The sequence below is a fragment of the Rhinopithecus roxellana genome, chromosome 11 (assembly GCF_007565055.1).
Source record: "Rhinopithecus roxellana isolate Shanxi Qingling chromosome 11, ASM756505v1, whole genome shotgun sequence".
In the NCBI taxonomy this organism is placed as follows: domain Eukaryota; kingdom Metazoa; phylum Chordata; class Mammalia; order Primates; family Cercopithecidae; genus Rhinopithecus; species Rhinopithecus roxellana.
The window spans coordinates 30,153,475-30,177,546 of record NC_044559.1 but is presented as its reverse complement, the minus strand read 5'-3'; the positions used below and the strand labels follow the sequence as shown (position 1 = coordinate 30,177,546).

Below are 24,072 nucleotides of genomic sequence, written 5' to 3'. Positions count from 1 at the left end.
TAAGCTGACCCTGACAAGTTATTAGGCCTCTGTGCTTCCGTTTTCTCATCTGTGCAATGAAAACAGTAACAGTTCCTCTTCCATGACATGGAGGTTGCGAGGTTTAAATGAGATAATATGTGAAAAAGCCCGAGGTACTGCAGTGCCAGGCATACAACAAGTGCTCAATACATGTTTAGCTGTGGCTGCTGCTGTGGCTGTTTTGTGAAAAAACAAGAAATCACGTTGGCCCAAGGAGGACCTGGTGTCCCTGCTTCACTGACTCTCACAGCATCTCTGAGACCCCAAGCCCGAGGGCTTCAATCAGGCAGAGGAGTTAGAGGCTGGAAAGCTCCCTGGAGGAGTCCACAGATATGAAAGGACCCAACCCAAATGGTTCCCGCCACAGCTTTGGCCTCAGAGCTTGGGACCTCGGCCAGTGTCTGACTTTGCTGGCCTTCAGCTGTCCCATCTATAAAACGGGCACAGTAAGAATATCTCCCTGACAGGGCTGTTACGCACATTAAATGAGATGAAATATGTATCGGGCCAGGCACTATGGCTCATGCCTGTAATCCCAGCACTTTGGGAGGTGGGAGGACCACCTAATGTTAGGAGTTTGAGACAAGCTAGGCCAACATGGTGAAACTCTGACTTTACTAAAAATACAAAACTGAGCCAGGCGTGGTGACCTACACCTGTAATCCCACCTACTCAAGATGCTGAGGCAGGAGAATCGCCTGAACCCGGGAGGCAGAGGCTGCAGTGAGCCGAGATCACACCACTGCACTCCAGCCTGGGAGACAGAGCAAGTGAGATTCCATCTCAAAAAAAAAAAAGAAAGAAAGAAAGAAATATATATCAAAAGCATGGCTCTCGGTGCCTGGTACATAGAAAGTACTCAATAAAGGCCAGATGTCATCACAAAAAGGAAGAAAACTACAGCCACTCTGTGATGCTCCAGGGAGAACCTGAAACCCAATCCCAGCCACAGCCTATTATGCTGCTCTCTATCCTTTCTCCACAAGGTCCCAGCTCCCACCCTGAGTCCTGCCAAACAGCGCTGCAACAGTCAGCGTTCTGGCCACAGAGAGTGAGGATGCAGGATGGCTCAGCCCACTTCCCCAACTACGTCAGTCTGGACAGATGTCTCAGGCTGTGTTGGCAGAGGCACTGCAGGTACCACGTGCCAACCTCGGGACAAGCTGCCTCCTCTTGGAAATGAAGCAGGGACAATGCACCAGGGAATCATATCATCAAGTCAGCCGTGTCAACACGCGTTTATGGAATGGAATGGAATAGAGTATCACTGCAGCCCACCAAGTAAGGGACGTTCCATGTCAATCATGGACGCACATGGGGTTAGGACGTGTGTACTGGCCACAATGTTAAGCTTCTCCCTGTGGTTTCAGCAAAGCCACTCTGGCCAGGCTGCAGGTCCTCCAACCTGGAAGACTTCCCCTTTCATTTTTGTTTGCTTATTTCTTTTTGTTGTTGTTGTTGCTTGATCTTCCATCCCTCTTTAAGAAATCATTCTGATTTTGTTCATCGGCTTTCAGCCCCATTATCTAAACCCAAGAAAGGCAGGCAGGACCCTGTAATTCTTTCTGCAAAGCCAGGAAATGAAGCTCAGTGATGGTATTTAGACAGAGATGGGAGCAGGGACACCAAGGTGGGGCACAAGGTGGGCAAATCATCCGCAAAGAGCCACCATCCTTTGCCTCTTAGCCCAGGAGAATATTCCAAGGTCTCCATGTTTGGTGGAACCACATGGGGAATTAGACCCCTCGACCTGGGCCCCAGCCTTGGGCAGTAAGGGGAGGAAATGTTGGTGCCAAGTTGCCCAGGGCAACTCGTCCCACCGAGCCCCTGCCCAGCCACAGCGCAGCCTGGGAGTAGCCATCTCTGCAGTGTCACCCTCAGACAGACTGTGGCCCACGTTGCAGGGTCACCACTGTATCTCCAGCACCTGCCTTCAACCTTGCACAGAGCAAATGCTCAATCAATGTTGGTGAATGGATGAATGCAAGGCACAAAGACAGAGCCAGGTACCCTCCATCCCCATGGCCACTGCTTTAGTTCAGGCCACCACTGTCTCCCACCTGGACCACAGTAACAATTTCCACAAGGCCCTCTGACCTCTCCTGCACCCACCCTCCTCCTCACCACCAGAGGTATTTCCCCAAACTAAATTCCATCCTGACTCTCCCCTGCTTGAAAAGAGAAGACATGTTTCTTTGCACTTCTTGGGCACCAGCAAACTCCCCAGTCCAGCTGCAGGCCCCTCTAAATCTGAGGACTATGGCCACCTTGGCTGCTCACCCTGCTGCTCTGTCCGAGACTGCTGTACCTCCCTCCAGTCCCTTCAGTTCCTCCCTGACCTGTTGCCTGAATCTGCCGGGCCTCGCCACACGCCAAGCTTTGGCACATTTGGTTCCTCTTCCCTGAAGCACTTTTGCCCTTCTTTACTCTCAGCAAACACCTAGTCATGTTGCAAAACTCAGTGGTGATGCTGCCTCCTCTGGAAAGCCTTCCCAACTTCTCCAGGCAGAGTCAGGTGCTCCCTTCTCTTGAGGTCTTTTGTTCTCAGCTCTATTGGAGAGTTTATCATGTTGTATTATGTTAAGTTTATCATGTTGTATTTTTCTGTTTCCAGAACAGCTCTCTCTGTCTGCTTCCTTTTCCCCATCACTGCTGGGAGTTGGAGCAGGGGGAATATGAATTCAATGCCTCCTACTTGTCAAACACTGAGCTACATTCTTCGTGTATATTTACTACTCACAATAACCCCCAAGAGGTGGGTACCACTAGCCCCACCTTAAAGATGGGTAAACCAAGGCTCAGAGTAGTCAAGTAACTTACGCCACATCACACAGCTGGTAAATAGGCATGTCTTTCCAACTTCATGCTCCTTCCCCTGCGTCACATTCTGAATAGTCAGTGGCACAGAATCAACTGGGATGTATCTGCTGAGAGGCTGGCTGGCAGGATCAAAAAAACGCAAACAAAGCAGAAGAGAGGACCGAGGAATACTGCATGACTCCACCTAGAGTCCAGGGCTCAGCAGGTCCTTCTCCTGCCAGCCAAGTATTAAAGAAACTGACTCATCAACACGGGGCGGCACTCCGGCAAGGTGGGGTCCCGAGCTACACATGCTCGTACCATATCCCATCCCACCCCACCTCCCTGGGCCCTGCCTCCCTTGGTTTGGGGGTCTATTTCTCTACCTCCTTTGGGACACTCTGTGACCGGCCGTCTCCTGGTCACCCCTCTTTCTGCACCTCCACTGGGTCTGAGGGCTCGAGAGTACGCATTTGGCTTGGAAGGAACGCAGCCTCCTGGAGTGCAAGCACCTAAACCATCAAGTGGCAGCTGAAGGCCGTCCCTGGGCAGCCGTGCTGGGGAAGGAGGGTGGGCTCCTGGCCTCAGCTGCCCCTATTCAGGGCAAGAAGGGACCCCACACTGCCTTGGAACCTTCCACCCAGCAGTGTTGTGCTGAGCGTGTCCAGCCGCGCTCTCAGACTCCTGCCCATATGTTCCTCCCTGAGCCCCACTTCGGGGCGGGATCCCCTTCCCAGCTGCTCTAGGGGCCGTGGGACTGCAGCCCAGATGGCGTCACAAGCTGAAGTTTTGCAGCTTCTCCCAGCTGTGCCCCCAGAGTAGGGCCAAGGAGCCTCGCTGCTGACGGCTCTCCTTCCCCTCCCCTACCAGAAGAAAGAAAAGAACTGCAGACCTGGGCCCACGGGACTGAGGAGGCCACACTCTAACTGACGCCCTCTGCTCCTGCTCCTCAGGCTGAAGCCAGCCGGCCGGCCCAGCACCCGCTCCGCTGCAGCTCACATTACGGAGACTGAGCAGGCGCCGGGATACCATCCATGCCCCCGTGCGTCTCACCGGCCGGTGACGTGGCTCAGGGTAGTTATGCTGTCTGCCCTGGACCCAGTGGGCCTTAAAGGCAAAAGAACAATGGAAACTTGACCTGCGTAACGAAGGAATGATGCCACGAGAGCCCAGTCTGGTCAGTGCAGAATCTAATCCCTAGAGACCCTCAGCCCAACAACCCAGCCCCTTTCCCTGGTGAGGCCAAGAGGCTCATCCGCACCCCGCCTACAAGGCAAAGTGCCGCGCTGGGGAGCGGGCTGGCGAACTGGCTCCAGAGCGAAGATGCATCATGTTTTCCAAAGGGCTCACTTCTCTAACTCGGGTGGAGGGAATGGGGAGGTTTCTGCTCTTCCCCTCCTGCGCAGGAAAAACTCTCGGGTCTTGGAGAAGTGTTGACGGAGGGAAGGGAGCAATTTGGGGCAGGCTGCCCAGGGCGGGTGGTGCCGGGAGTGTGGGGGTACCTCACAGGAAAGCCTCAAGAGCCAAGGCCGCAGCCGACACAGGCTGCAGGTCAGGGCAGCATTTTCTCAAGGGGTGTCTGCTGGGCCTCCTGCCCAGCACCAGGGATCCAGCTTCCTCCCTGCAAGAAGCTCAGCGGCTTCTCCCATCCCGTTTCTCCCGGGTCTATCCAGACAGCCCTTGGCCAGGTTTCCAAGTCACCAATTCCTAGGGGACAGCTGTCCGCAGTAGGGAGTGAGAGGCCAACTCTGAACAGAGATGATGCTTGCGTGGGCTCACACCCACTCAGCTCAGGTCCAACACACCAGGCTCTTTGCCACAAGCCCCCAGAGGTCAGCTGTGGCTGCCTTGGTGAGGTTAGGGCTTTCAACTTGTATTCCTGCAAATTCTTATCATCAGACCCCTGGCCTGACTTCAGCCTCGTACTGCTCTCCAAAGAGCTGATAGTTCTGGAAAAGTCAGGGTGACCTGCTGACCCCACAAGGCCTCAGGCTACACTGGAGGGGAAAGGAAGGCCCATCAGAATCGTGGTCACTGCAGCAATGGTCTCCCTCCCAGGCAGGGTTAGGAGGCAGAGACTTGAAGCTCTCTCTCCTTCCCAGAACCTCGCTTTTCTCCCTAAGTCACATCTGTTTTCCCCAAGGCCTATGGCCTCATGATTACCAATGAGAGTGGGGGAGGGGAGTGTGAAAACTCCTGGAGAAAAGCCGTTTGCACTGGAAATGTGGGATTGTGTCATCGTTTCCACAGCAGCCGTGAGAAGCAGGAAGAGGCAGCAGGAAGTCACCCAGCATGTCTGCAAGAACAGAGCATCTGTCGATTCTCTAATAAGACGTGCCCTGGGCTTTCTTTGTCAATCCACCAGGTCTCACTGCCTCGCTGCTCCCCTCCAAGCCCAAGGAGAGAAGACAAAGCCACAGATGTGGTGGGCACTGCAGCTGCCTGTGCATAACACCCAGAAGGCACACTGGCTCCAACAGGAGATGCCCGGCTAGAGGCAGGAACCCATGGAAGATGCATTTCCAAATCAAGAGTCCAACCAGGACCTCAAATTCTGACCCAGGGCTGGGCATGGTGGCTCACGCCTACAATCCCAGCAGTTTGGGAGGCTGAGGCGGTCAGATCACCTGAGGTCAGGAGTTCAAGACCAGCCTGGCCAACATGGTGAAACCCCGTCTCTACTAAAAATACAAAAATTAGCCAGGTGTGGTGGCGGGTGCCTATAATCCCAGCTACTCAGCAGGCTGAGGCAGGAGAATTGCTTGAACCCAGGTGGTGGAAGTTGCAGTGAGAAGAGATCATGCCACTGCACTCCAGCCTGGGCTACAAGAGCAAAACTCCGCCTTAAAAAAAAAAAAAAAAATTTCTGGCTCAGGCTGGGTGAATAACGACTTCCATTTCAGTGAAATGAAATGTTCAAGCTAACATTTTTGAAACTTGCTTTGAAAACCTCCAGGATCTCATCCAAAGGGAAAAAAACACGGTTTATTGGATCCCTGGATCCAGGCCATGGCCCCATGGTTGAAAGCAGCTGTGGAGAGAGTCGAGGTGGAGATTACACTGAAGGTGATGGAACCACAGCTGTTAGGGAGCCCCAGGAAATGCGAGCCTCAATCCTAAAACCACTCCTGTCTTGGCAGGCAGCTAGCCAGGTCTTTAACAATGCACATCCCATCATATCACTGCACTGCCTTGGGGCTTCTGGACGCTCTTAAAAGAAAGTCCACGGAGCCCATGACCAAAGCTGCTACGATCGGAGCAATGAAATAACGTAGTATTGGATTATAACCCAAATAATAAAATGAATATCCAGGAGTCCACACAGATATAAATACATGATTAATAAATGAAGGAGAAGAGACAAATCTCCTGCACAGAAAAACTAAATAACTCTGTAGATGTTCTGCTCTAACAGAGGAGGAGCGCAACTCCCCACCCTTTAAGTGTGCACATAGTGACTTCCTTCCACAGACTACAGCACTGAAAGGGGAGGAAAAAAGGAACTTGGTGGGGCGCAGTGGCTCACGCCTGTAATCCCAGCACTGTGGGAGGCCGAGGCGGGCGGATCACTTGAGGTCAGGAGTTTGAGACCAGCCTAGCCAACATGGTGAAACCCTGACTCCACTAAAAATACAAACATTAGCCAGGCGTGGTGGCGGGAGCCTGTAATCCCAGCTACTCAGGCGGCTGAGGCAGGAGAATCGCTTGAGCCTCTGGGGTGGAGGTTGCAATGAATGAAGATCGCACTACTGCATTCCTGCCCGGGTGACAGAGTGAGACTCTGTCTCAGAAAAAAAAAAAAAGTAACTTTACAGTGGAGACACTCAACAAACATGACCTCAGCCAAGCAACTGAGGTCAATGTCAGCAGTGATATGTCATGTTGATGGTATGTACCCTTGATAGGATGTGATGAAAATGACACTTGATCTCTGTTATTCCTCCCAAAATCCACAGGCCCAGTCCAATCATGAGAAAAGCATCAGACAAATTCCAATAGTGGGCATCTTACTAAATACCTGACCAGAACTCAAAACTTTTAAGGTCATCAAAAGCCAGGCAAGTCTAAGAAGAAACTGCCACAGCCAAGAGGCACCTACAGAAACAAAATGGAAATGTGGTGTCCTGGATGGGATCCTGGAACAGAAAAAGGACATTAGGGAAAAACTAAGAAAACATGAATAAACTATTGTCTTAGTCCACTTTCTGTTGCTTATAGCAGAATACCTGAAACTGGATAACTTATAAAGAAAAGTAGTTGTTTTCTTACAGTTATGGAGTCTGAGAAGTCAAAGGTCAAGGGGCTGCATCTGGTGAGGGCCTTCTTGCTAGTGGGGCTCTACAGAGTCTGGAGGTGGTTCAGGGCATCCTATAACAAGGAGGCTGAGTACGCTAGCTCAGGTCTTTTTTCCTCTTCTTATAAAGCCACCAGTCACACTCCCATGATAACTCAGCAATCCATTAATTCATGAATGGATTAACCCATTCATGAGTGCAGAGCCACATAAGCCAATCACCTCTTAAAGGCCTCACCTCTCAATACTGCCATATTGGGGGTTAAGTTTCAGCATGAGTTTTGGAAGTGACCAATACTCAAACCATAGCAACTATAGACTTCAGTTGTTATAAGAAAGATGTATCAATATATCAATAACTTTTTTTTTTTGAGATGGACCTCAGGGTCCATGCACGTACTATTCCTCCCCAGCAATATCTATTGTCTTCCCAGTATCTTCAGCAACCCCCAGCCCAGCCCACGCCTAAACCCACACAGCTTAAGCTCTCAGTCGCTTCCCTGGGAAGCCATCCTCAGCTACCCAGACTAAGTGAGGTTGTGCGTTGCATCCACGCAGGGTGCTGCACTTCTCCCCAGTAACTGATCGCTCCCTATCTTCCAACACTGGATGCTCCTCGAGGGCAGGACGGTGCCTGTCTTCCGGACCTCTGAGTCCTGTCCCTAGCACAGTGATTGGCCCAGGGTAATCCCAAGTTCATGTTGCTGAATGCTCAGATGTGTAAAGGAATGAGATTCAGAAGCAACCCACACAGCGGGCTCCAGGGCTAAAGGTGAGATCGCCCAGTGTGCCCTGTATGACAGGTTGAGAGCCGTGAGCCCATCTGACCTCTGGAAAGAAAAACAGAGAGCAAATGGGCACCAGAGATGCTCTCTGACCCTAAGACTGCATCAGCTTAAAAGGTCTGGAAGTTGGAATGTTTATTTTATATTTCATCAAAAATCTACTCTAGCCCTTGAATAAGTTCTTTTTTTAAAAAAAATGAGGTATAACTTACACACCAAAAAATAGTAAAATTCACTCTTTTTAGGTATATAATTTCACAAAGTTTACAGAACATTCCCATCACCCCCACAAAGATCCCTTCATGCCCATTTGTAGTCAATACAAATCCCAGCCTCCAGTGCCCACTGATCTGTTTTCCATTCCTTATTGTTTTTCCTTTTCCAGAATCTCATCTAGACTGAATCATGCAGAATGTAGTCTTTTGAGTCCAGCCTTTCTCACTTAGCCTAACGCATTGAAATTCATCAATTTAGTTGCATGAATCAATAGCTTGTTGCTCTTTATGGGTAATATTCCTTGGCATAGACATACCACAATTTGTTGATCCTTTCACCAGTGGATAGATACCTGGGTTGTTTCAAATTTGGGGCAATTATGAAGACTACATGCGTACAAGTTTTTAGGTAGACATATATTTTTATTGTTCATAGGTAAATATCTAAAAGGGAGATTGCTGGGTCATATGGTGGATTTATGTTTACCTTTGTAAGAAACTGAAGGGCAGAATATTTGAGAAGAGTAATTGTATTTCTTTCTCCAACACATTTTGGTTGAGCACCTACTATGTCCAAAGCAAAGCAAGGATGTCTCCCCAAACACCTGGGGATGTTCCTGCTCTCTGCTTGTGCTATCTCATCAGCAGAAAAGCAGACCTCCCATACATTTCCTTGTCCTTGAGCCAAGAATTATGGTATAGACCAGGCACTGTGGTGGATCCAAAAGGGGTGGAACAAATGCATAACAATCTGAAGGATGGAAAGTCCCTCTGGGACTCAGGACCAACAGAGCTGCAGGGAGATGCCAGGAGATACAGGACAGAGAAGAGTTTAATGGTCTGAGTGGCATCATCCAGTAAGGCAGACTCTGGTCCAGCTCTAGGCTCCCCCTACTATTACCCAGTATTCTAGAATATCATCTGCATGCGGCGATGTTCCCTTCCTCTGATTTCTCTACTACTTTCGGACACTCTGGTTTGGCAGCTGTTGTCTATGCTTTGGGCAACCCTTATATTCTTGCCCTCTACCACGGATTAGCTTTCAGCACTGTACGCTTCCCAGCCAGCAGGAGCTCCCTGAGGACCAAGGCCTGCCGTTCTCAGCACACCCAGGTGCATTTGGTTTTCCACAAAATATTGTCCAAGAATGCTCTTTAGGAGGCTTTAATGATTTATAATCAAAACCAACTGCTTGTATGGAAACAGGAGTTCCAAAGACTTGCTCTAATCATTCACTTTATGTGTCAACTTGGCTGGCCCTTTGAACCCAGATATTTGACACAACCTGTCTCAGTTTCACTGTGGAGATATTTTTTAGATGAGATCAATATTTAAATCAGTAGATTTTGAGTCAAGCTGATTACCTGCTATAATGTGGGTGGACTTCATCCCATCAGTTGAAGGCCTTAAAGGAAAAAGACTGACCTCCCCCAAGGAAAAGGGAATTCTGCCAGCAGATGGCCTTCAGGCTCTGCTACATCAACTCTTCCCTACTCTCCAGCCTGCCAGCCTACCCTGCATTATTTCAGACTTGCTAGCTCCCACAGTCACATGAGCCAATCCCTTAAAATAAATCCCTCTCTCTGCATATATATACACATATAAATACACACACATATAGATCATCCATCCATCTATGCATCCATCCTATTGGCTCTGTTTCTCTGCAAAACCCTAACACACTCGCTCACACCATGCTTCCCACCGTGACATGAGGTAAACCTGATATTGGCTACGGCCCAAAGGGCCAGAAAGACATGGTCTCATAGGGCCAGATGGTCACCGCCTTGTTACCATCCTAAATGCGGCTCACCCCAAGACCTAGGAGGCAGAGACCACCAAGCCCCTGCTCTCCAGGGGCAGCTGCTGTGGAGGGGGGCTTGCACCATACCTGCTGAGGTCCTTGGCCGGATCTGGGCAGGAGGGAGGAGAAGCTTCTACTCCGTCACCAGCTGGGGCAGAAGGCGAAGTTGTGTGTTCTGCAGCCGAGGGAGCAAGACCCGCACGGGCAGCAGCTGGGGAGATGCTGGGGACACAATGAGGGAATTATTCCACATGGGGCTGGGCTCATTAATGGCACATTCATCAGGCCCCACTCACCCCACCCAACCCACCCGCCCACACATGGAATGGACTCTTTAAGCCCCATCACAGGGCTCCCCAGCTTCCCCACCCAGGCCTCCACTTCTACACAGCAGGGCCTGTGGCTGCAACAAAGCGGCTCCCAGGCCAGGCCCTTAAGCTCCTCCCTTCTTAGGCTCCTGCAAAACGGGGTTTCTTTAACAGAGGCAGCTCAGGTGTCCGGGACACGCTATGTGAGTTTTCTCGTTTGAGTTTTATTTAGAGGAGAGGGTTTTTTTTTTTTTTTTTTTTTTTTTTTTTGAGACAGAGTCTCGCTCTGTCGCCGAGGCTGGAGTGCAGTGGCACAATCTCGGCTCACTGCAAGCTCTGCCTCCCAGGTTCACGCCATTCTCCTGCCTCAGCCTCCCGAGTTGCTGGGACTACAGGCCCCCGCCACCACACCCAGCTAATTTTTTGTATTTTTAGTAGAGACGGGGTTCACCGTGTTAGCCAGGATGGTCTCAATCTCCTGACTTCGTGACCCACCAGCCTTGGCCTCCCAAAGTGCTGGGATTACAGGCGGAACCAACGCGCCCGGCCGAGGAGAGGATTTTTTTTATGATGATTTCTATTCGTTTTTGATAGGAAATAAAACTCTATGAGGTGAGAACCAAAATACAACTTTACAAATTCCCCGAGCTTTGCCCGCAAATCCCAAGGCTGAGAAAAATCCAGGGGAAAAGGCTGATGGGGTAATTCGGGAACCTGCCCCGGGACCAGTTGGGCCACCCGTGTCCTGGGGGGAGGAATGAGTTTCAGAGCCGGAGTATGGCCCTCGGGCAGGGAACGAGTGCCCCCTGCTGGACAACTGGGGAACCACAGTGTGCAGGGGCCTCCAGGGGTAGCACTGGAGACCACTCCCCACAAAAGCCAAAAGGCTTAGGCACGCAATGCAGAAGAGGTTCTGATTTTCCCCGCTGGCAAAAAGCAATGCTAGCAATGGCCTCCACAGACTAAAGCCTGGGAACAGCTTTCAGGCTGGTGCCCTCCCCGCCTCTCCAGCCATCCGTGCTCCTGTCCACAGTGGGACTGGCCAGGCTGAAGGTGTCTTGGGGTAGCCAGGCGGAATAGAGGACTCACTACAGAGGGCCTGAAACCCAGCCTGAGGTGGTAGCTGGGGTTTGTGGCATCACAGCCCTTGCAGTGAGGGATCACTGCTTCCCTCTGGGGGTAAACACCTGCAGGGAGCTCCCAGATTGCAGGAGTCCAGGCTTCGTGGGCTTCTGCACTGCTACGTCTGCTCGCTCCATCTTCTCGAGGTCCACCTGAGAGGCCAGCACCCTGGTCTGAAGGGCAGCTGCCATAGGCGCTCACACCACACACTGGACAGAGGACACAGTCTTGCCCATAAGTCTGGACACAGCTTAGCAGATTCTGCAGGTCCAGCAGGCACTGCCCAGCCCCTCACCACCCTGGCCTCAGAGGTCCATGAGGACAGGGGCCACATAGGATCCCAACCCTGGACCAGGCCGCCCACAGCAGGCAGAGGGGGAGCTGCCAAGTGTCCAGCTGGCTGCAGCCAAGAGTGGGAGCAGAGGCAGGGCTGGAACCCACGCTACCTGCTCCCTTGGGGCCCCACAAACAGAGAAAAACAGAGCCCAAGGAATAACGACCAAGGGAAGCCCAGAGCAGACCAATCTATGGGGAAACAAAAATTACAAGTGCTTGGAGGAAACCCAGCAAAACAGCGAAGTGGGTTTACAGATGGAGTGACTGGCCTCCTTTGTCAAACTATTATTTGTAACAATTTGGGCAGTGACTAAAATTAATTATTTCATAAAAGAATGACTCAAAATGAATAATGCAAACTACCAGGGGTGTTTGAGCTCCTTAAGAGAGCTATTTAGCACTTTGGAGGCCGACGTGTACTCATAATCGGCAAATGGACCACTTACAAACGCAAAACTACTAGTCTAACTTTGCTTTCTCAAGAAATTACACGGCTGTGCTCCTCCCTCCACCACACACATCCCACCAAGATTTTACTTAGTTTAATGCAAATTGAGGAAAGGTGGAATTGTTTGTGGTTCTGTAAGGGTATTGTTTATCAAACTGCAAGGAAGGATCTCTGTCTTAGAAAATGGTGGCAGAGGGGAGGGGGAGATGCTACCTTAGATATGTGGCCCACTGCTAATCACAGCAAAGCCAACTCTGCGGGCATCTGATGCAGATGCCCAAGGCTACACCTGCCCCATCTCTGAGAACACCCTGGGGCAGCACAACCAAGGCTCACTCGCTAAGCTCCCCTGCCTGCCCTTAACACCCACAGCTGCTCCTCTTCCTGGGGGCCACCTGGCTGCTCCCTCCTCCCTTCCCTGTGTTGGTCCCAACTGCCATGGCCACACCCTTCCTGCACTGGCTGGGTCCCATTAGCCAAAGGCACAAAACAAGTGTGACTCAACAGCTCATTTAAGAAAGGCGCCCCCCTCCTTCCACCGCCTGTTGGCTCATACCCAGGGGCCGAGGAGGTCAGGCTCCCACCAGGAAACAGTGACTCACCATCCAAGCCCAAGCGCTAACACATGGGCCCCCACAGACACCTCCCGGGCCCAACAGAACTTCTCTTCCCTCCTGACCCTCCTCCTCCTCCCCCAATTTTCCCAGCATGGTAGTGGCACCATCAGCCCACCAGGCCCTGGCACTGACTTCCAGTTCTCTCATTCCCATGCCCCTCATCACCCCTTCCTGCTGAGTCACCTCCTCCTTCTGGAATCCGTCCTCTCTGAGCAGGACTCCTGGGCTATCCTGCTGTGCCTGCTTTCCATTTTGTCCCCTCAGATCCAAGGCCCCACAGTCACTAGAATGACCCAACTCAAGTTCTGATCAGGTCCTTCCACTGACGAAAGCCCTCCCTGACTTTCCACGGCATTCGGAAGCCGGTCCTACAGGAGCCTAAACAAGGTCCCTCAAACTTCCCCTGAGCTGCCAGAAGGCAATGTTGCTCAAGCAGACTGAGCAAGCAGGTAGCAGCAGCCGGCAGCCAGCTCCTCACCAACAACCCCAGTCAGCTCCGCCTGCATTCAAGCCTCCCGTGACCACCAGTGACTCCTCTTAAAGACATTGTTCTCAGGAAGTCGGCCCCTGAACAAACGCCCAGGACCAATCCCAGGCCTTTGCAGAACCTTCCAGACAGCTGCCAAACCCAGCCCAGAGAGAGCAGGGCACCTACATGGGGTCCGCACATTCTGTGGTCTCATTCCACCTGTTATCTTGCTCTCTTCCTCCGGTGGGAAGTGAGCCTGGGGCTAAACGTCTGGGATGGCTTTTTCCATTTAAGGAGTTAATCAGCGTTTTCCAAACTTTATTAGAATAACGAAGAAGCTGAATTCAAATTCACCTAGAGTATTTATATTTTTGAAAGAGGAAGGATATGTTGATTTAAATTCAACCTGCTATTTTTTTTTTTTTTTTTTTTGAGACGGAGTCTCGCTCTGTCGCCCAGGCTGGAGTGCAGTGGCCAGATCTCAGCTCACTGCAAGCTCCGTCTCCCGGGTTCACGCCATTCTCCTGCCTCAGCCTCCGGAGTAGCTGGGACCACAGGCGCCGCCACCTCGCCTGGCTAGTTTTTTGTATTTTTAGTAGAGACGGGGTTTCACCGTGTTAGCCAGGATGGTCTCGATCTCCTGACCTCGTGATCCACCCGTCTCGGCCTCCCAAAGTGCTGGGATTACAGGCTTGAGCCACTGCGCCCAGCCATAACCTGCTATTTCTTTTTGTTTAGGACAGAGTTGACAGCACAGAAACCACCACGCTTTTAGCAGACAGCCATGATTTATTGATCAAGGCGTTCTTTCCGGCTAAGCCTAGCTGGACAAGACCTCAGAGTCCGTCTCAACACAGACCCCTAGAGAACCACTACCAATGGATCAGAGACGATGGATCCAAAGAGCTTGCTATCCCTAAGTTAGCACCTTGCTAAGGTCCTCACAAACAACAACTGGTCACTCTGCCCGTTCGGCTGCAGTCTCCAGCCACACACACAGCTCCAGGGCTAGCATTCAGCCCTGCAGGTCTGGCTGCAGTGAGACACCATCAGCAGCTGTTGTCCTTTGATTTCCTGCTCAGGGCTTTTGAGTCCTGCCAGGCAAATCCCTCACTGAACTGATAGCAAATTTCATTTCAGAGATCGGCTAGAGCTGCCAAATTAAGCCCTTGTGCAAGGACAAACACCAGAGTGGCCCAGGCTGTCACGGCAGGGTGATAACAGCCCCCAAGGTGCAGGCTGAACACAGCAGTCCTGTTGGCCAGATGGGCGACAGCATCTTATCTCCCATTTCACATCACCATCTGGAAGGCATTTAGCACAACAGCCCTTCCTCCCAGGCCTCTTGATTTTTTTCTTCCCGAATCCCCAAGTGCACATGATCACATAATAGGGCAAGCGTTAAAGCTTGACTCAGGTCATGCTGAAGGTGAGATGCAAAGTGCAGAAAGGAAAGTGCTATGAAACTGTGGGTTTGGAGAGCCAGGCTTGGTTGATACAAATGCTGAACAGCCAGTCCCACGGAGGCCTGGGACTTGATAAAATGAGACTCAGCAATGGGAGATAGAACAGGCATCTCTCAGTGGCAGCCACTGAAAAGCCCCAAAGCCAAAATCAGAAGGTGCTGAGAGGTGCTTGTGAATTGGCTGGAAGCTCCGAGGCAGGGCATGTTCAGACGTTTCTGGTCACTGGTGAGATCCACCGGCGCGTTCCAGCACCAGCCAGGTCACGTGAGAGAGCGAGCAGCCTCAAACGAGCTGATGTGCAGATTTCCAGCCGGCGCTGGGCTCCTGCGCAGTTAACCCCGAACTGGCTGCTCAGTTCTTCCCCGGCACATGTCTATCCAGGTTACCTTCACAGAGTGAGCCCGTGCTCAGAGGAGGGACATTATTTTCAAACTTGGCCCAAGCAAAACTTAAGCAGGAAGGAAAATATTCACCAAGGGAAAAGTGATAAACACCATCCCAAAACCATAGGCAAGGCTTTGGTCTGGCTTGGATCGTCGAAATTATAAATCCCCATGCCTGGTCATCACCAGCAGCTCTGCGGGCCCAGGGGCAAGACTTGCTTATGTCCTGAGCTCTCTGGGGATGAGTCCTGGTGTACAGAGGCTACAGGGGTTGAGACACAAGGGATAAAAGGAAAGTGATCTTTGATATCCAAGATTATTTATTCAGAAAGCCAAAATCTACCTATACAGATAAAGCAGCTCAAGTAGCACAAAAAAACCAAAACAAGAACAAAATTTGTGTAACCGTATGAAATTCTCAATATTTGACACTTGCCAACGTGGCAATTCATGTGGCTCAACCCAACAGCAGCCAGCCAGACACTGGAAACTCAAAGGCTCTGCAGAAGTGTAACGGTGCACCCCAATTTACTCAGCACACTGGTCACTGGCTTCACAATTTTTTTTCTTCTGTTTTTTGAGACGGAGTCTCACTCTTTCACCCAGGCCAGACTGCCTTGGCGCCATCTCGGCTGGCTGCAAGCTCCGCCTCCTGGGTTCATGCCATTCTCCTGCCTCAGCCTCCTGAGTAGCTGGGACTACAGGCGCCGGCCACCATACTTGGCTAATTTTTTGTATTTTTTTTAGTAGAGACGGGGTTTCGCCATGTTAGCCAGGATAGTCTCAATCTCCTGACCTCGTGATCCGCCCGCCTCAGCCTCCCAAAGTGCTGGGATTACAGGCGTGAGCCACTGCGCCCGGCCGGCTTCACAAATTTGATTCATGAATGTCAAAGTACCTTCTAAAGGGTACAAAGGAATTCTATTATTCAGAGAAGACTTTTGGGAGATCTATTTTCTAAACGGAAAATAATTCCTCCACCTTATCCTTCAGTTTTTATTTGTTTGCTTATTTTTTGAGACAGTCTCACTCCTGTCGCCCAGGCTAGAGTGCAATGGCACGATCTTGGCTCACTGCAACTTCCGCCTTCCAGGTTCAAGCGATTCTCCTGCCTCAGCCTCCCGAGTAGCTGGGATTACAGATGCCTGCCACCACGCCCAGCTAATTTTTTTGTATTTTTAGTAGAGACAAGATTTTGCCATGTTGGCCAGGCTGGTCTCAAACTCCTGACTTCAGGTGATCCACCTGCCTTGGCCTCTCAAAGTGTTGGGATTACAGGCGTGAGCCACCGTGCCCAGCCTATCATTCAGTTTTTAATAAGGCACCTGCTTAAATAAAGGTTCAACTAACCTTTGTGAGGTGGTTGAACTCACTTATGTATACCCGAGGGAAGACAAAAAACATCTTATTGTGCAGACAGAAAAAAAATAAAAGAAACTACATGATTTGGAAGCGAGACGAGAAATAGAAGCTGTGGTCAATATGAATTCCCTGGCCTTTCAACTTCTGACCATTTTAAACTCTGCTCCCGAATCTGGAAACTCTCTGGTAAGGCTATGACGCTCAGCAGGGGCTACCCCACCTCCTTCTGTCCAAAGTCAGGGATCAGAAACTTCAGCCCTCAGCTGCTGGGCCTGGGGTCTGCCTTCCTGAGGAGCTATGATGAACTGCTCACACTTGTTCACAGGTGAGGAGAAAAGCAAGTGCCTGGACAACACCGCCTTCACCTGGTGGCCCTCCAGGGATTAGAAATGCAGGCTTGGGCCCCTCGCAGCCCCCCTGAATCAGACTCTGGGAAGAGGGCAGCAATCTGGGTTGTCAGCAGGTGATTCTGACGCACAGTGAAGTCTAACCCACAGACACGAATCCGGTGAGCAGTTTTTCAGCTATGTGGATGGGAGTCCTCAAGTTCTCAGGGGACCTCTCTGCGTAGATTCTTGACTGTGGGAAAAGCACAGGAGGCTCCTGGATGTGCCCCATTTCACTGTTTAATACACAGTGGTACAGCAGCTGGAAGGTTTCATTGAAAAACCATTGATGGGCCTCACTGTGTCACCCCAGCTCTCAGCCTGGTCTCTGCTCACTGCAACCTCCACCTCCAGGCTCAAGCAATCTCCCACCCCAGCGTCCTGAGTAGCTGGGACTACAGGCATGCACCACCATACCCAGCTAATTTTTGTAGAGGCAGCGTTACCCAGGCTCATTCTGCTTTTTTAAAAAAATGAAAATACTGAACAGATGAGAGTACAAGTGGCCATAGGCAATGTGGTCATTTGTAGAAAGTTCTAGAAGATCTGGGCCCAGCTTTCTTTGTCATCCAGGGTTAGCTCAACCCCTGAAGCAGTTTCACAGCTCTTCCCTGAGGAAGGAAGCAAATTTTGATGCCCTCCAGTGGCATTAACAATAGAGAAAGGGTGCATCAAAATCCCTTTCATTTTATTTGAGAAATACCTTAGAGATGGAGATGACTTCTCCTTTTTCTGCTACTCAGAAAAATAAGAGCTCTTGAAACTAGAGGGCAGGGCACCAAAGAATTAGCAGGCAACAGGGAAGGAGGAGTGAGGCTTGCTCTCTGTTTTTCTCTCAGATGGCTTAAAGCAAATGCTCCAGCCCTACTTTTTTTTTATTGATTAAAAAAAATTCTGCCGGGAGCAGTGGCTCACGCCTGTAATCCCAGCACTTTGGGAGGCCAAGGCAGGCAGATTACCTGAGGTCAGGAGTTCAAGACCAGTCTGGCTGTCGTGGCGAAACGCCATCTATACTAAAAATACAAAAATTAGCCAGACATGGTGGTGCACGCCTGTAATCCCAGCTACTCAGGAGGCTGAGGCAGAACACTAGCTTGAGCCCAGGAGGCCGAGTTTGCAGTGAACCCAGATTTGCAGTGAACCCAGATTGTGCTACTGCACTCCAGCCTGGGAGACTGAGCAAGACTACATCTAAAATACATATATATACACACACACACACATATATATGTATATATACACACACATCTATATACATGTGTATACACACATACACACACACACACATTTTGATTTAATTTTTAAATTTAAACTACTGAAAGGGCACACCTCTCCTGAAGACTGTTACAGCCTGCCCCCTGCCCCATGTTCATCCCTCCCCTCCTCCTGCATCCCACCCTCTGCCTCTGTCCTTGCGGGAAGCAGAAAGTGCACAGCGATTGCAGGTGGATGGGGTGGTGGGGCCACTGCTGTGGTTAAATCGCCACTGTACACTACAACAGCCTGCTTAGTTTCTCCATCAGATGGGCAAGGTGGAGCGCTGTTGATTCTTGCTATTTACAGTAACGTTCTATCAAGTCGCCATGAACCCTGAATTAGGAAACACTTAATTATTGCGTCTAGAGGAAATATAGGGTTAGGTTCCTGTGAGTTTCTGGGCACAACATTTTCATCAGCCAATCAACCAAAACATAACCTTGTTCCATGTGTGCTTCTGTTGAAAGACGCCTTCTTTAATAGGTAATTTTGTTTCACTGAATTCACAGCCACCAGCACTACACCTCATGCCAGGACGAAGCTTCTCTGAAGCACAACTTTTCGCCCCGAGGCCCATCACTGCACTTAGGAGAGCACTTCAGCATCATGCTCAGGGCTCCTTTGAAATAATGTATTCACCAATGAAAAGCACAACAATTGAACTAAACATGCCACACAAGGACACCTGTTTACAGTGCCAGAGCCACAACAAGAAGGCAGGGTGTTGCCTTGTTAAACCTTAGGTGAGAACGTGCGTGCTGGGCAGCTCTGCACGTGTCCGCAAATGACTGACAAAGGACCACGAGTATCAATTCTGGGGTGATCAATACATTTTAGTGAGAAGGCAAATTCGCAAATATGGAATCTGCCAATGAGGACCTACTGTATTTTACAGAGGCATCTGGTGACCAAAGTCAGACCAATCCTTGGTCTTAACAGAACTATCTCTTTTCTACCAATCCAGTAAAAACAAAACAACACAACTCTGGATAAATGTTCAGTAACACTGACAAGGCACCAAAATTGCTCATTCCTTAGTCAAATACTGCCCCCAGTTTTAATCATGCCTGCCTTCTGCACAGAGGTCTGAATCTTTCCATAAGGAGAAAAGGCAAGAAGCTGGCTGAGTTCTCAGCACCGACATCTCTGCTTAGCCACTGGTCCCTTCCTGCATTCTGTGGTCACTCCTGGTCAGGGTTATAGGTAACACAACTGCATTACCTAATGCATTACCTTCTTTGGACTAGAGAGAGACCACGGATACAGGCGGGGCCCCAGGACACGGAGTCTTGAGGAAGCCTAGCTCTCCTGCAGCTCTGCCAGTGGATGTTTCAGAACACAGGTGGGCAGCGGGGCCAGAGCTGCTGCAGTCCCAGCGCTGCCACTTACTAGCTATGTTAATGTCTCTGAGCCCCAGTCTGCTCAACTGTGAAATGGCGGCCATGACAGCAGCTCCCACCGTCTACAGCTGGCGTGAGGATTTACGGAGACACTCAATGAAACACACCCAGCATGGTGCCTGGAGCGCAGGAAGTATCCAGGCAAAAGGAGCTTTAAGAGCATGCACCACTCACCTACTATGGAGCCTGGGACAAATCACTTAAAACACGCAATCTCAGGCATGGGAGGGGCCTTCAGAAGCACCCATCACACCCCGTGCTGGACTGCAGCTCTCGGAGAGCCATCCAGCCAAGTCCAGCACCATCCTCTGCTCAGAGCTTCCTCGTGTCCCCGCATCCCTCGACTGTAAGATGGAAGCATCGGGTGAGAGTGATCTCGGCTCCCTTCCAGGCTTCGCCAAGGGAGGGTGTGCCCCACTGGCTACAGCCAGACGCCCCTGGGTCTTCCTAAAACGGTGGTGGTCAGGGAGCCAAATGGGACAAAGAGCGGGAGGAATAGGAGAGACAGGAAGGGGGTGCCCCACTTCTCACTGGAAACTTCTGTATACTTCTTGAGTGTTGGGGGCCTTCGTTCACAGCTAGGGTTTTTCCTTTAAGAAGTTAAATTCACACAAAAGTAAGAACTATGGCTGACTCGGCCGGGTGTGGTGGCTCATGCCTGTAATCCCAGCACTTTGGGAGGCCGAGGCAGGCAGATTACTTCGGGTCAGGAGTTCAAGACCAGCCTGGCCAACATGGCAAAACTCCATCTCTACTAAAAAAAAAAAACAAAAAAATTAGATGGGCATGGTGGCGCATGCCTGTAATTCCAGCTTCTCGGGAGGCTGAGGCAGGAGAATCGCTTGAACCCAGGAAGCGGAGGTTGCAGTGAGCAGAGATTGTGCCACTACACTCCAGCCTGGGCGACAGAGTGAGACTCCGTCTCGGAAAAAAAAAAAAAAAAAAAAAACTATGGCTGCCTCCTACCTGTAAAAGGAATATCTAAAATTCCACATCAGTGCATGGCTGCCCTGGAATATCTGCTTCTCGCCTGCAGCTTCCCACCCTGTCTATCCCATCCTCTGCTTTCTCCCCTACCAGGAACCTCCTCCTAGTTTTGAAGATGCGTCTTGGTGCTGTCAGCTACCTGCCTGCACCCCAAGGAAGAGGTCAGCACGGGCTGGTCCCCAGGTCCCTGTCCCCCCTCATCTGGTTCAAGTCACCACCATTCCTCCAGGGCCTGCCCAATGCCATCTTGGGTACTGTGGTTCCAGAGATTACAGGTGACCAGTTCCTCCCTCAAGGAGTTACCAGTCTTGCAAAGGAGATGGAATTAGATACAGGTCATTTACAAGCATCTGTGGAGGGCAGTGACATGGGGCATAACTGGCGACTGCAGGAATTCAGAGGCAGGTTTCTCTCAGCTTGGGGAGAAGGCTTCCTGGAGGAAGGGTCACTGGGCCATGAGTTCTAGGAGGGAAGGGACAGTATCTGCCTATTCACCATGGCTTCCCCAGCACCAGGCAACGTCAGGCAAAAAGCAGATGTTTCACTGATATAAACATAAGTTCAAATGTGTGTACGTGTGTATTCAGAGAGACATACACACATAGACATGTGTGTAATAGACATATGTAGACATGCATGTGTGTATAGACATATGTAGACATGCATGTATACGTGTGTGTACATATGTAGACATGCATGTGTACATGTGTGTATGGAGAGAGACACGTGGAGGCATACATGTGTGCCTATATATGCATATATGGGCATCTGAGCTGACTCTGAGGCTGATTCTGGGAAAGCCCGGGGTTAAATGCCAAGCTTGCAGGCAGAAGAAGCAGTGAAGCCTGAATCCAGGCCAAGCACAGTGAAGATGGAGAACCATGATGAGTGTGGGGTTGCTGGGGTGTGAAGAGCAAGGAGAAGGGAGGCCGGTGGGAGGTGACATGGCAGAAGGGCAGGAGCAGGGACCCAAGGCCTCTGGCTCCCCTGCCATGTGCTGCTGACCCTCCTCTTGTCTGACCACCACCAAAAAATGAAAGAAAATGAGCAGTGAATCCAGCTCTGTCCCAGGAGACCAGAAGGAAGCTAACTCAACCATTCCCTGAAAAAGGAGAAGTAGCACCTTCTGTCCACTGAAGGCTTCTGTTTCAAATAGGGACCCCTGAAGGCCACATAGGAAAAAAATCCGTAAAATGCCCACTGTATGTGTTGGGGCCCGGGTCAGGGAAGACAGTCTTCCTGGTATCTCAGATCATTCCTAAGGTCAAAAAAGAGGCCCCAGCTCTGGCACACACCTGTTCAGGACAGGTGTGTACACCCTGTGTGTGTGTGCAGAGGGAGTGAAACTGCAGGAGAGGGGAGGGGAGGGAGGCAGCCTCAAGGACTGGGCCCTGGGGTCTCACCACCAGCTCCAGGGTCCCCACCGTACCTCTGGGCTGTCAGATCCGTAGATCCCTGGCCAACAACATCACCGTGGTAGGAAGAGGCAGCTAAGGATGGGCTTTCCAGGTCTGTGGGGGCAGCTGGCTGGATGACATCATCTGCCACAGGTGAACTGGGGAGAGAAAAGGGAAAGAACCTAAACTCAGAAACATTCCTACAAGTTTTTGGTTGTTGTTGTTTGGGAGTTTTGCTTTTCTTGTACAGGATGGAGTGCAATGGCGCTATCTCCGTGCACTTGTACAGGATGGAGAGCAATGGCGCTATCTCCGCTCACTGCAACCTCCGCCTCCCAGGTACAGGCTATTCTCTTCCCTCAGCCTCCTGAGTAGCTGCGATTACAGGCACCTGCCACCACATCCGGCTAATTTTTTTGTATTTATAGTAGAGATGGGGTTTCACCACGTTGGCCAGGCAGGTCGCGAACTCCTGACCTCAGGTGATCTGCCTGCCTTGGCCTCCCAAAGTGCTGGGATTACAGGCATGAGCCACCGCACCAGGCCTCCTCCAAGTTTTCAATGTGTTTTAACAGCACATTTCTATCTGGATCCTGAGCAGGGCCTCAGTTTCCCTTTCTATGAGGGATGAGTTTGGTGCTGCTCAAAGCAGGGTCTGTCACCAGTCTATGCCAACATTAGTAGAGAAACCTTAAGTAAGTGTTTAGAAACCTTTGTAGACCCTTCCTTCCCTCCTTCCTTCCTTCCCTCCCTCCCTCCCTCCCTCCCTCCCTCCTTCCTTCCTTCCTTCTCTCTCTCTCTCTCTCCTCACCCCCCCTTTCTTTTCTTTCTTTTCTTTTCTTTTTGAGACTGTCTCACTCTGTCACCCAGGCTGGAGTGCAGTGACATGATCTCTGCTTATTGCAACCTTCACCTCATGGGTTCAAGCAATACTTGTGCCTCAGCTGCCCGAGTGGCTAGAATTACAGGCACCCACCACCACGCCTGGCTAATTTTTGCATTTCTAGTAGAGTTGGGGTTTCACCATGTTGGCCAGGCTGGTCTCAAACTTCTGGGTTCAAGTGATCTGCCTGCCTCGGCCTCCCAAAGTGCTGGGATTATAGGCGTGAGCCACTGCGCCCAGCCCCTTTGTAGCAATTTGATAGCGTACGTTCATGTCTGTTAAATCTAATAATAAAAGGACAGGTTCAACATCCTACCACGCACAGGACAGTCCCCAAGACAAAGGACTATGTGGCCCAGAACATCAATAGTGCCAAGGTTGAGAAATGCTGGCCTTGAGTTTTATTTCATTTTCTAGCAATTCATTTAGTTATATTTTTTAAAGTTTTCATCTATGATGAGTTAGAAATTTAAAAACAACCCTGGTCCTTTATGGACTGAGAGAGTCTGCAACCTCCAAGCATAGGCTAGGTTGGGAAGCTAGGAGAGGCTCAGTCCTTGGACATCCATAGTCTTGTAGTCAGTTACCCTATTATTTCATCGAGGAGGTCCCTGAGTGACTTTCTGATGAACTCCTCTCTGTAGCCATAAGTAGCAGAACCATTCTTTCCACTCCTTGATCAGATCCTTATTGAAAACCAATTCTCTGCTGTGAACAAGAGAGCAGCGGCCCCTACCTTCATGGGATCTCTCACGGGACAACTTCAGGCAAGAGTCAGATTTTTTTTTTTTTTTTGGACACAGGGTCTCCGTCTGTCACCCAGACTGAAATGCAGTGGCTCCATGACAGCTCACTGTAACCTCAATTTCCCAGGCTCAAGCAGTTCTCCCACTTCAGCCTCCCCAAATTCTGGGATTATAGGCGTGGGCCACCTTGCCCGGCCCACACATTTTTTTTAAATGCTTATTTATTTAGTAACAACTGCAGTAACTGCTAAGAAGGAAGGTGCAGATGGTCATGAGAACACAAACTAAGAAATCTTGGCCCACAATGGGGGTTGTGGAAAACTTCTTTGTGGTGTGGTGAGCATGCTGAGGCCAGCTCAGTAACAACAAATGTTTCCTGATGCTTACTACGTGCCAGGAACTGTTCTAACTGCATATAGACAGCACTGTATTTGATCCTCACAACAAACCCTTTGAGGTGGATACTATTATTAAACACACTTTACAGATGTAAAAACTAAGGCACAGAGAGGCTGAGCAGTTTATCCAAGGTTGCACAGCAGGTAAGTGGCAGAACCAGGATACAAACCCAAGCCTGACCCCAGGAG

The 24,072-nt window shown here is 50.4% G+C and overlaps 1 protein-coding gene across 1 annotated transcript in view; it reads right to left on the bottom strand.

Moving 5' to 3' along the window:
* TACC2 (transforming acidic coiled-coil containing protein 2) overlaps window positions 1-24,072 on the bottom strand; it is a 261,013-nt gene that overhangs the window by 100,028 nt on the left and 136,913 nt on the right. The window contains 2 exon segments of the mRNA XM_030940741.1: window positions 10,006-10,140; window positions 21,889-22,014. Coding sequence (XP_030796601.1) covers window positions 10,006-10,140; window positions 21,889-22,014 — 261 coding nt within the window.